Source organism: Trachemys scripta, chromosome 1, assembly GCF_013100865.1.
Source record: "Trachemys scripta elegans isolate TJP31775 chromosome 1, CAS_Tse_1.0, whole genome shotgun sequence".
NCBI lineage: Eukaryota > Metazoa > Chordata > Testudines > Emydidae > Trachemys > Trachemys scripta.
The window spans coordinates 309,631,223-309,644,496 of NC_048298.1; the positions used below are offsets into that span (position 1 = coordinate 309,631,223).

Sequence of the window (13,274 nt, forward strand, 5' to 3'; positions counted from 1 at the left end):
CAGACCCTGCGCCCCCGGCTGGGCGCTTCCCCTCCCGGGCTCCAGCTGGGCTGGGGAAGCGCCAGCCGGGGGCACAGGGTCTGGAGGCTGCCCGGCAAACTGTGAAGCCGGTAGCACTCGGGCAGCCCTTTTCACGTGGCTGGGAGGGAGGAGGGGGAGTTAGGGTGGGGACTTTGGGGAAGGGGCAGAGTTGGGGCGGGGAAGGAGCAGAGTTGGGGCGGGGCCAGGGCCCTTGGAGTGTCCTCTTTTTTTATTTTTTAAATATGGTAACCCTATTCTTAAGGACTGCCTGGCTTCCTTCTGGATTACTCTTGAATTCTCATGTTTGAGCAAAAAAAAAAAATAGTATCATAGAGTAACAACTATCATTTTAGATGCAGTTGTGATAAAAAATAAATAACTGAAATAGGCAGATCTTCGTTTTACAATTTCACTGTTAAAGTAGTACTGAGTGTCAGTGAATGCAATGAGTAATACTAAATGAGCAGTATGGTAATAATTAAATAACTGCATTGACTTATTTTGTTTAGGAGAATCCATCCTCAACATACAGGATTCTGAAGACTATACACCTTCAAGATCACCATCATTTTCTGTAGTTTCAGAGTTATCTGCCAATGATAGTGTTTCAGTTACATCATGTAGGTCACGTAGCCACAGTATATCACCTGTAGCAAAAAGAAAAAAAAAATCTCCATCATCCAGAAACAACCATAGATAAGTTTGTGATAAGAACTAGCAAATTACAAGAAAAAGAGGTAATTGATGAAAAAATTTCCTAGTTTGGTTATGCAGTAAACTCTCCTTTCCGTATGATTGAGAACCCACACTTCATTAATATGGTTCAGTCATTAAGACCAGGATACAGTCCACCCAACAGAGCAGATGTCGCAGGCAAATTACTGGATAAAGTGTATGAAAGAGAAATTGAGCAGTGTGCAAAAGGTCTAGAGGGTAAAATTGTTAACCTGAGTCTTGATGGGTGTAGCACAATGATCCTGTTGTATGTGCTTGTGTGACAACAGAAGAAGGGAATGTCTTCCTTACAGAAACAATTGATACATCAGGAAATGCACGCACAGCAGAATACTTATAAGAAACAGCTATAACAAACTGTGAAAAAAAATTCAAATGTCTAGTACGCAGCTTGGTAACAGACAATGCTGCAAACGTAACGAAGATGAGAATAAATTATTTAGAAGGTAGTTCCAAGCTAATAACATACAGTTGCAGTGCTCATTTCATGCACCACCTAGCCAAAGACTTCAGTGTTCAAGAAACAAAGTATAATGTTGTTGAAATTGCAAAATACTTCTGTAACAACCACTTTGCAGCAGCTGCTTGAAAAAAGTGGGAGGAACCAAGCTAACTCTCCCACAAGACGTGCAATGGAACTCAGTAGTGACTGTTTTGAGCACTATATCAATAACTGGCCCTAATCTGATGACAGTTTGTGGACAAAATCATGAAAAAAATAGATGGCACTGTCACAGCCAAAGTTCCCAACATTGGGCTTAAGAGAAATGTTGAACACATGCTGAGTCCCCGGAAGCCTATTTCTGTAGCCTTGAACAAAATGCAGGGAAATAGACATTTTATTGCTGACGCTGTTGAAATTTGGAAGGAACTGAGTGAGATCTTAAAAAGAGAAATATGCAATGACAGAGTTAAATTACAAGCATTAAAAAAAACTGAATGGGACAAGCACTATCTCCAGCTCATTTTCTTGCAAATATTCTCAATACTTGGTACCAGAGCTCACACCTAGGCAAGACAAAGAAAGGGTGGGAGGAGAAACCAGTGAAGTGACTTGCCCTAGGTAATATAGTAGGTCAGTGGCAGACTCAGAAACCCAGCTCTCCTGGTTCCCAGTCCAGTGCCCTATCCTCTGGACCACACTGCCCTTTTCAGTGCATTTTATATCTTATTTGTGTTGTCTTGCCTATATAGATTGCAGGTTTCTCACAAGAGGGCTGCCTCTTTGTGCATCTTATACAGTTTTGAGTACAGTACTCCTGGGGGTAATTCTGCATCACTGTGCGTGCACAGAATTCATGTCTCCTGCAGATTTCTTTGCTTTCCTGCAGAAAAATCACTTTTGACGGGGAAGCTGCAAGAACAGTCACATGCCTCTCCCCAGCAGCACAGGCAGGTTGGTTCGGGCATCCGGAGCAGCCAGTAGAGACATAAATCACCGCTGGCAGTGGAGGGGGGGTTGGGCAGTTGTTCACGGGAGAGAGGGAAACACTCTGTCTCTCCCGCTCACTATTGTGGCACTTAGTGTAGATAGGCAGGGCTTTGGGGTGTTTCTGAGAAGGTAGGCATGGGGCAGGTTCTGAAGCAGCCTGTCAGCTTAGTAAATTGTTCCCATTGTTTTTGTGAATTCCCCCAAGAGTATAAAACAGATGTAAAAGTTTTAAGGCTTCTTTACATTGCTACAGTGGTATAAAGCTGTAAAGCAATGGTGTCAAGTTGCAGTGGGGGAAGTCTAGGATGGATATTAGGAAACACTATTTCACTAGGAGGGTGGTGAAACACTGGAATGGGTTACCTAGGGAGGTGGTGGAATCTCCATCCTTAGAGGTTTTTAAGGCCTTGCTTGACAAAGCCTTGGGTAGGATGATTTAGTTGGTGTTGGTCCTGCACAGGGAATTGGACTAGACGACCTCCTGAGATCTCTTCCAACCCTAATATTCTATGAAAGGAGAGTAAGGCCTTATAAATGCTTATGGTGCTTTAGTGATTAGAACTGATCTAAATTTTTGGACTGAAACAAATGTGCTCCATAAACTGTTTGCTACTCATCTTTCTAGTGATGGTCAGTAGTCAATATAAATTGTGAGTTTGATTTCCCAGCTGTCACTTGCTCTTCAGTTGCCTATGATGCAACACTGAGCAGATGGCTGCATATATTTGTTGACCAATAACTAGAAATAAAGGGTCAAACCTAGCTACATTACTATTAGGCAGGGGGGTTTGGGAATTTCCTCCAGTGCTCCTTACACCTATTCTCCATCTGTTATATCATAGTTTAAATAAATTACCTACATAAATGAAAGCAGCAGGGTGGATTTGATTTAAAGCACTAGTCAGGAAGACTCAATTTAATCATGGATTTCTACATAAAAGTGCATTCTTGTTGGTCTTTATAACCTTAATACATATTCTTCACAACTCAGAGATAGATTTAGGTTTCATTTTTAGAAAGTACACACTATACATTTTTAAGTGATTTATTTCAAAAACTTTTCAGATTAGTTTTATAGCTATATCAGAAAATGAATGATTGTTTGGTTATTTCATTTACCAAAGGTAATTGAAGCAGATGTTTATGGAGTCATTGGGAGGTGAACTATCATTAATATTTGGAGGATTTTCTTGCCATGCTGTATTAGGAGGAGAACATCACCAGACAGACATTTAAATTATTTTATTTAACTAAAACAACAACATTATGTATTCTGGATTTTTTTTCTTCAACAGCAAACATAATATTTTAACAAAACAAGCATATGAATTTTTGAATTTAGTTAAACATTCAACAAACGCAAACCTGATTTTACAAACACTGCTGTGCTGTGGGAGGGGTTAGCCTCACTCATCCTTGAGGATGAGTTAAATGAAATATTCTCAAGAAAGGATTTCCAAGTGGTAGAAATGCAAAAAGCCCAAGGGGCTGTTTACAGATGCTGAAATATTGGTAGGGAATGTAGTGAAATGTGCAGCAGTCGATTCTTGTAGCAACTGGCCCTGAGTTTTTGGAAGAACTGTAGAATCTTGTCTGTTCTTGCTGAACTAATTATCATGCAGATTAAGTACAGGCAAGTTTAATTAATCGCATGAAATAAATCATAGTGAAAAGGGTCACAAAGTAAAGTATAAATGTGACGCATCTTTCAATCTACACTGAATTTTTTTTAAAACTTCTCCTTTTGTTTGAAATAAATCCTTCCAGTGCTGACCCAGGTAAATAACAAATTTGACCATCTTACCCATTAAAAGACAAATTAATCACACTCACCACTACACTTTAAGATAGGCCCATCATTTGAGTCTCACTGTACTACTATTATTATTTCAATGCGTGCATTTTTCCTTTTGAAAACTAATGAGTGGAAACTGCATCCACACTCCTGCCTATGGCTGCCGTGACTGCACCTGCAATTTAGCCCCAATTAAAAAAATCTTGATTTTTTTTAATCCTCTGGTTGAAATATTAAGGGTAATATATTCTTATCTTGATACATACAATGCAGGAGCATCAAAATAGTTTCTAACATGTTGCTCCACAATAAGAGCCATCAGAAATTAGACCAGGACAATTGGTACACAGCTACCCCTCTGATACTTGACACCAGGACAAAAGTTATTTCTGTGTTGTTATAATAATGCTTAGCAATTAAGAAGCCTGATTCTCCACTGCTTTGCAGCCTGTGAAATCACTCACAACTGTGTTCAGGGTCAAATGCTCCTGCCTGCTTCCCCTGTAAATGGAAAATTCAGATTTAGTAACATTTTACCCCCTCTTTATGCAGGTATCAATAATTATTATTAGTGTTACTGTAGCAGGTAGAACTCCCCCACCAAGATGGGGTCCGCTTTGCACCAGGCACTGTACAATCAATCAATCATTCAGGCAGTGCCAGTGCTTAATTTGTAATGAAAGAGGTGCTGGGGCTCAAGCAATTTTTTTTTTTTTTTTTTTTTTAAACTTTCATAACTGACACAACAAGGTCAGAAGTGCCGGGCTCAGCCCTGGCCCAGATTAAGCATTGGTCACTGCCCCAAAGAGTTTTCAATTTAAACAGACACAGAGCAGCAGGGGAAACAGAGGCCCAGACAGCTGGAGTCATTTCCCCATGGTCACACAGCAGCTTAGATACAGAGCCAGGAATTAGAAGCAAGGTCTCCTGACTCCCGTTCCTACACTGGACCACACTTGTCTCCCCTCTGTAAGTGATTACACAAAGTCCACATCGTTCCATTCCCTTACAGACATTCATTAAATACCTCACAACAACGCTGTGAGCCAGGGCTGAAGAAGTGGGTTTTTTACCCACAAAAGCTTATACCCAAATAAATCTGTTAGTCTTTAAAGTGCCACCAGACTCCTTGTTGTTTCTGTGGATACAGACTAACACAGCTACCCCATAGTACTTGAGGGCTGATTTGTCATCCCCATTTTACAGGTAGGGTCACAGACCCAAACAAGCAGGCTGCTGGTCACGCAGGGATTTGAAATGAGCTGACCATAGTGTGTGTCCCCATAGCTCAGGGCTCCTCACTGCAGTGCTGGTCTCTCTCCAACAGGGTGTTTCCTGCAGCCCCAGGGCCATCTGTTTCCAGCGCTGGCTCCCTCCCCTGGGGATCTCTACCTTTGTTAAAGGTCAAACTTCCCCGGGTCAGACCCCTTCATCCAAGTCTTGACAAAGCCCCTCCAGCCAGGTGACTCCTTCATCGCCAAAGCCCGAATGCGCGTCAATAGCCAAAGGCTCAGAGCAAATATTTGCCTCTCTCAGCCTCGCTCCCGGCAGACCTAAGGGTCTCGCTCCGAACGCGGCTCAGCACCTTGGGACACGGCCCGCCCCTGCGCACCCGCGATTGGTCCCGGCGCCCCGTTCAGCCTCTGGCGCCCCGCCGGGGTTAGGTCAGCGGGCTGTCACTCACGCAGGTGTTGGCCAGGGCCAGGCCCCCAGGTGGGAGTTGGTGCTTCCCGCAAGTTGGGGCCTGCTGCTGGGCGGGGCAGGAGCTGAGGGAACAGAGCCGGTCCCCAGCCCGTGCGCGGCGATGGCAGGAGCCCCGCGCGGGCTCGATCTCACCTTCCTCAGCGAGCAGGAAGCCCGGCAGATTGTCCAGGTGCTGGAGCGGGACGCGGAGCTGAAAAGGGCCGAGAAGGACCGGATCAGGTAGGAGGCGTCGATCCTGATCCCAGTGGGCCCCATGCCCCGCTGGGAGGGCAGAGGCAGCGCTCCCGAGCTCCCCCTCACCCCCTCCTGCCTCCCCGCGGCCGCTGCTGCCCTGCCGCGCTGGCCAGCCAGGCTGGGCTGTGTTGAGTGTGTCAGAGCCTCGTGCCCTCAGCGAGCCCCGCGAACAGCGGCCCTGGCTCTCCCAGGCAGGGGGCACGGCGGCGGGTGTGTGCGTGGCCCCCATGGGCTGGGTGGGTGCAGGGCAGGTTGTTAGGCCGTATTTGTTTGTGTGCGTGTCGGCAGGGGGAGGCTGCAGCTCCCCTGCCCTGCTAGCGCCCCCCCCCCCAGTGTGTTTCCCCCCCCCCAAGCCGGCAAGTTACTGGGAGCCAGATGCTCCTGCCCCATGCGGGAGGATTTGGGAGCAGCTCTAGAGACACGGCAACGGGCTGGGTAAGAAGCGGGTGTGTCTGTGGTGAGTGGCACTGAGGGCTCTGTAGGGTCTCCCCCCCCCCTACTCCCCTTGTCACGGGAGGCTGATCGGTCACCTCACCTGTCAGTGACAGAGGGTGTTGGCTGAAGGCTCATTCCTGGTGGAGCGAGGACGGCATGAATACTTGATAAGGGCTGTAAGGAAATGATCCCTATCCCTGTGACAATCTCAGGCACATTCCAGATTGACTCTTGGCACCTCTCCAAAACCAAAGTAGAGGCCTTCACTGATCGAAACAGGTAATAAGGCAATTCACCACTAGGTCATCTGTTTAATTTCATCCCAGGTCAGTGATGGCGATGAGTGACCTAGGTGAAATAACTGGGTGGCCTTAGTCCAGTTCCTAATGGACAGGTGTATACATCCCATAACCACTAATACTGGTTACTTGTTGCCAGTCAAAGCATTGACCAAGCACTGAACAGGAATACCCGGTGATCCTTAGAGGTACGGCGCCTCTAGATCAGATTTGAAGTGCTGGTGAGATAGGGCAGCTTTCCCCACTCTGAGTGCTGCACCTGTTCTCCAGGGTTCTCCCTCTGGTATCTTTCATGAGCGTGACATTCGCTTAAACTTTAAAAGGAAGGCAAAGGTCATCTGAAATGAAGTACCTCAGCAGACTGGACTTGCCTGACATATTACAGGGGGGCTTGGTTAAACACATGGGGGTAAATTCAGGACTGACTTATATCCTGTGTAACCCCAGTGAAACCCAAGGTTTTCCTCTGAATGGGTGCTCTTACTGAATCCATTGTTTCCAGTTGGTGTTTGCCTTTCTTCAATCACTAGCTAGTTTCTGTGTGGTTTGCCCTGTTATGATAAGATAGGGAGGGGAAAATTGGCCAGGTGTGACTGTTTGCAAGGCTGGAAACATTGTGAAGTATAAATATAGGCCAAGATTTTTGAAAATGGGCACCTAAAGTGAGGCTCCTAAGACCACAATTAAGCATATAAATAAGCTTTTCAAAAGAGCTGAGTATGCCTTTTGAAGTCAATAGACTTACACCTACCACCAAGTCTGAATTTCGTCCTACATCTCTATATTTATGGTTCTGTTTTTCTCTTTATGCAAAGGCTATCTAGGTAAGCTTAACACGTAATGGGGTATTTCTACTGATAGATTGTTGAGTTGCAGGTCTACTTTTAAATTTCAATTAAGTTAGCCTTAGAATGTAAGCTGAGCAGAAGAGCGGAAATAGTCTCTTGTGGCTAAGCACTGGACTGGGATCTGGGTTAAATTCCTGGCTCAGCCAGAGTCTTCAGGCGTGACCTTGGGCAAGTCACTTAATCTGTCAGTGCCTCAGTTTCCTGTATGAAAAATAATAATTCTTTCTAACACCATTTGTTTGTTTTACCTATTTAGATTGTAAGTGCTTCAGATAGCTCCCTGTACTGTTACGATAAGGCTGTGTGTCTGTCATGGAAGTCATGGATTCTGTGACCTCTGTGACTTCTGCAGTGGCTGGTGTGGCTGGCTCCGGGGCTACTTGGGCAGTCCCTGGGCCAGCAGCAGCAGTTTGGGTGTTGGAGGGGGCTCAGGGCTGGGGCAGGGGGTTGGGGTGTGGAGAGGCACTTACCTCTGGGGAGGGGCTTCCCGGAAGTGGCTGGCATGTTCCTGCTGCTCCTAGGCGGAGGGGCCAGGGGGTTCTGCATGCTGCCCTTGCCTGCAGACACCACCCCTCAGCTCCCATTGGCTGCGGTTCCCAGCCAATGAGAGCTGCAGAGCCAGCGCCTGGCCTTCCCTCCCTCTAGAAGCTGCAGGGACATGCCAGCTGCTTCCGAGGAGTTGCTTGGAGCTGGGTAGGGAGCCTGCCAGCCCGGCCAAGCCTCCTACTCTCCTCCCCCCCAGCACCAGCAGGGGTCCTGGGCCACGCACTGCTGCATTCCCCCCCAGCACCCGCAGCCCCCCGGCTCAAGTTTTTGTTAGCGGTATATAGAACAAGTCATGGACAGGTCATGAGCTGTGAGTTTTTGTTTAGTGCCCGTGATCTGTCCACGACTTTTACTAAAAATACCCGTGTAGGGGGCCATGGAGCCCATCTAGATTGTTTCCCTGTAATGCAGTTTGTGAGGTAGAACTGTGCAGGCCTGAGGTACCCACCCAACTAAATAGATCCACTGACGCTTTCGTAGTAGCTTCTCAAGGCAGGGAGCTGTTTGTGATACCCTTCATGTGATTATATAGCACCACACACACTGAAAGTGCTATAGAAATAATTATAAAAATTTTTAATTATGTCTGTTTCTAACATGTTTCTGCCTGTGAAAAGACTGTCTTCATTGGGATAAAAATATCATATCATTCTTCAACTCCAGATTAATTCATAAAGGCCCAGGGATTGTCTAGATTGAGAGTTAGTGCACAGAAAACTGGGGTGTAAATCTACAGTGCACTAGTTTGCCGTGCACTGACTGGCCATGTGAATTCTGCTACCATACACTAAAAGTTCCCTAGTACGGTTTGACATACTCCTGAATGGGATCAGATTCTAGCCCTTTTGGGGCCGCACCCTAGAGTGCAGTCAGGTAAGGGATGGCATTATCTGGTAGCAGCAACAACATAGAATGGAGCTAGGGGAAGGAGAGGTGGGGCTGTTGCCTTCTCCATTGAATGGCTAGAGCAGGTCTGAGGTCAGGCCAGGCATACCCACAGGCTGCCTTTCCCGTCATCTCTGGAGCTAAAGAAGATTTGCTTCAAATTGTCTGAGCATGGCTCAGCCTCAGTACAGACAACAACCTCCACCAGCGGATTGGCACCAGGCGCCTAAGTGGAGAAAGCTAAGGCAGAGGGAGTGAGGAGATGGCCAGTGAGTCCTTTAAAAGAAGCAGGGCTGTAACCTGGCAAGATGGGAGCAGGCTCCCTGTTCATTTCCACAAGGACCAGGAAAGAAAAGCTTGGAGGAACTCAGAGGACCCCTGGGCAGGTATTGAATTTATTTAATAGGAAGAGCCCCAAATTGTTTAGGTAGTTGATTTTATTTGGGAGCTTATATAGACCCAATTACTACAGTATCTGAGTACCTCAGAGCCTTTAAGGTTTTTAATCACCACAACATCCAAGTGAGGTAGGGAAATACTATTATTTCCATATTACGGATGGGGAACTGAGGCACAGAGATAATAAGGCTCAGATCCACAGAGGTACTTATGTTTATGTCTGGGGCTTAAGTACCTAAGTCCCAGTTTTGGCTCCACTACGATCCACAAAACTTCAGCCAAACCTGGTCAGCTCCTAAACTCACTCAGAGCATAAGTTTTCAGAGTAAAAGTTCCCTAGCTTCCCCCTTCTGAACACATGTGTAACCCACACACCATCTGGTTGTGGTGTTGTGTCCCATCTAGTGGCACCGAGACCACTTAGAGAGAGAGATTTAATGAGTTTACTCTACAGCCTTTGCTAATAGCCAGTTGGCTTTTAGCTCATGCACTAAGCTCCAAAGGTCCCCGGTTCTATCCTGCCCGCTGATGACTGGGGTCTGTCAGCGTTATACATGCACTACTCCCTCCCTCCCGCCTAAGCTGCAGAGCAATCCATGAGCTGGGGAAGCCAGTCATTTGGTGGCCTAAAGTGCATACAGGCCCAATCCAATAGGTGTGTTCAGAGGCCACCTGAGCCAGATCGGGTCCCATTCAAAATCATCATTGTGGTAGTGCCGCCAGTGACCTTATAACTAGGCTTTGCAGAATTCAGGGTTTTTAAAATAATTTTGATGGATAATAGTTTATTTTTAAAGATGATCCTTTTAAATTTTCACAGTTGTAGGAAATTATGGGGGAGTCAGACAATTATTTAATGACAGATGTTGAGATTCAAAAAGTTAGTTTTATAACTGCTAAACCACAAATTGTTAACTTCACATGTCAAAATATACAAAGTAAATATCTTTAAATCAACAAATTGTATCTGTTTCTACTATTCAGTTACTAGTCCATTTGTAACAAGCCTAATTCAAAAATCTTAATCACTGTATTTTTACTCTGATAAATTGTCAGATTGGCATAGACCCTGGGTTTTGTTTTGTTTTTTGCCTTCCCCTGCAGCATGAGTCACTTGCAGGTTTAAACTAGTGTAAATGGTGGAGTCTCTGTAACTTGAAGTCTTTAAATCATGATTTGAGGACTTCAGTAACTCAGCCAGAGGTTAGGGGTCTATTATAGGATTGGATGGGTGAGGTTCTGTGGCCTGCAATGTGCAGGAAGTCAGACTTGGTGATCATGATGATCCCTCCTGGCCTTCGTCTGCTCAGGCAGCATTTTTCTTACTTTTCCTATCTGTACATTTTGATTTATTATTGATGGAAATATTTTTTGTTGGCTTGTGTGTGTGTGGTGAAATTGACCTTCCCAACGTTTATCAAATAAAAGATTAATCCATCCAAGCCTACTTATCCATTTTAGCCCTGTCATTAGATCACTCACCTGGGATATGGGAGACCCTGGTTTAATTCCCCCCTCTCTGTCAGGTGGGGGAAAGGATTTGAACAGGGATCTCCCACCTTTCAGGAGGTGCTTTAACCACTGAGGTATTAGCTATTCTGATGTGCGCGATTCCTTTAATCTCTCCTGCTGAAATTGTTCCGCTGTGAATACATAATGAAAGAATCTTTGGAGCCGGGAAACTAGACCTGGCGTCCACTGCCTTCCAGGTGGATGCCCTAACCACTGGGCTACAGACAGAGTCATTCCTGCTTTTTTTTTCTTGCTCTCTCTCTGTGTGGCCCAAGTGACTCTTCCACAGTGGATCAATACTTAAATAATCATTGGGCCAGAGAGAGCAAGAGAGGGAGCAAGAATGACTCTGTAGCCCAGTGGTTAGGGAATTCAGCTAGGAGACCCCGGGTCCAGTCCTCCATCTCCTACCACTCTTCCATTATTTAGCTACGGTCAAACAGCTTCAGCAGGAGAGACTGAGAAAGACCCACATTAAAATATTCCATAACTCCATGGTTAGAGCACCCTCCTGAGAGGTGGGAATTGAACCTGTGTCTGTAACCACTGGGCTGAAAGTTATACAGTAGGTACTGCCATCACCACTTCCTCTGACCATGTGTGGAGCAAGGCAAACACCTAACTCATTCCCACAAGAAAAGCCCTCCGTGCCTAAGCCGCCTGACTCTTCGCAGCAGGTGCATGTTTGTGAATTGCTATGCACAGCTAGGCTTCTCCCTAGGCACCTATCTCCCAGGGCTTAGCACACAGCATTCTGGGCAGCATCTCCCTTTGGCTAGTTTAGGTGGCTCCCCACTGGCATGCTGGCTTTTGTGGATCACATTCTTAGGTGCCTTCTCTCGTGGGGGTGGAGTGGTGAGGATGTAATTGCCAGCCCCAGCACTTACGGGCACCAGCTTCAGCTGGTGGGAGGGAAGCAGAGGGGGATAATAAAGGAGGAAGGGAACAGAATGAATCAGTCGCTCTTGTTTCTAAATTGTCTTGCTTGATTGCTTGTTTATTAACTGTTTATGTCCAGGCCCGGGAATCGGAGCAGCTGGCACCAGAGCAGATAGTGATTACATTAGAGATGAAGAGCCAAACCAAACTAATGAATTCTTAGGAGTTTTCAGCACCTCTGCCCCTTTTCAGTAAATGCCCCCTTGGGTTATGAATACAGAAAGCATGCAAGAAAGATGAATCCTCTTTGTATTGTTTTGTAAACACTTGCTACAATTGGACTATTGGGAGCAATTATTTATTAAGGAACACAACTGAACTTACTCCTTATGTTTGGCAGGCCAGTCACTGAGCTCCCCACTTGGTGCTATTGGATTTTGTTTGAGTTGTGCTCCTCTGAGATGCTTGATCCCAAGGGTTTTACTGTAGCAGCCAGGCATAAAATGGTGTAGAGGGAATGCACCTTTTTCATATGCGTTCTGCACTCATAGCAGATTGTGCTCCTTTGTGTTATGGAGCAGATTTGGTGCATCTTGGGATTTAATTTGTTCTGACTTGTTTATATTTTCAAGGGCCTGATCTTCCAGCCTTTACTCAGAGATGTGATTCTTACTCATTTACACAAAATGCCCCATTGAGAAGCATGAGACCACTTGCATGAGTGAAGATGACCCATGGGAGTTAGGAGTAATGGGACACAATCCTCTAACCCTTTATCATTAAGGAAGATTTCTAACATCCTGCCTTATGCCTCAGCAACTTTTGAGGCCTAGAGAGGGAAATACAGGGGCAACCAATCGTGGTAATTATCCTTGTTTCACTGGTGCTCCCTCCTGCTGCTCACACGGCCACAGCTGTACTTTTATTTTTAGCTCACTAGCATGGTATATCTACTCGAGCTGGGAATTACTGCTCCAGTGCAGAATACTCTTAGGGAGGCCTGATTTAGAGCCTGATGCAGAGCACACTGAGATCTGTCAAGACTTCCATGGACTTTGGCAGCCTTTGGATCAGGCTGTCTTGTGCTTTGACAGCGCTTGAAAAATATTGCATGTATATCTCCTGCTTTCCAAGGCTATGTCCCATGCAATTTAAAAATAAGAGTTGTAAACTACTTATTTGTACTGAATTTAACCACTCTTTAAAATTTCCTGCTCCTCCATGGTGAATGGGCAAATGGAGTTTTCAAGCCCAGGACCTGGAGACAAACTTTTTTTTCTCACTGATGCAGGAGGTCCTTCCAGGACAGAGATGAGGCATGTTGTCCAGGAACAGCATGGAGACATTTGTTCTACCATTCCTGGATGTGTTCTAAATAAAAGACTTCAATTTCTAGAGCTGACAATCTGGAACCTTTCATAAATTCTAAATTTTCATGTAAGAAAAAAAAATCAAAGTAGAAAAAGAAGATTAGAAAGGAATTTTCGTGATAATTTGTGCAACTAAAAATTGATGTGGGATTTACTCTCTTTTTAATAGTTGAACAATTA

At 45.4% G+C, this 13,274-nt stretch overlaps 1 protein-coding gene across 2 annotated transcripts in view; it reads left to right on the forward strand.

The window, feature by feature from the left end:
* Nucleotides 1-5,667: 5,667 nt before the first annotated feature.
* The window catches only part of POGLUT3 (protein O-glucosyltransferase 3), a 65,289-nt gene continuing 57,682 nt past the window's right edge, over nucleotides 5,668-13,274 (forward strand). The window contains exon 1 of one of the 2 annotated variants that reach the window (XM_034758828.1): nucleotides 5,668-5,906. In XM_034758828.1, the coding sequence (XP_034614719.1) occupies nucleotides 5,788-5,906 (119 nt within the window). In that variant the 5' untranslated portion in view covers nucleotides 5,668-5,787. The remainder of the gene's footprint in view (nucleotides 5,907-13,274) is intronic. The other variant, XM_034758831.1, reaches the window with a different exon arrangement.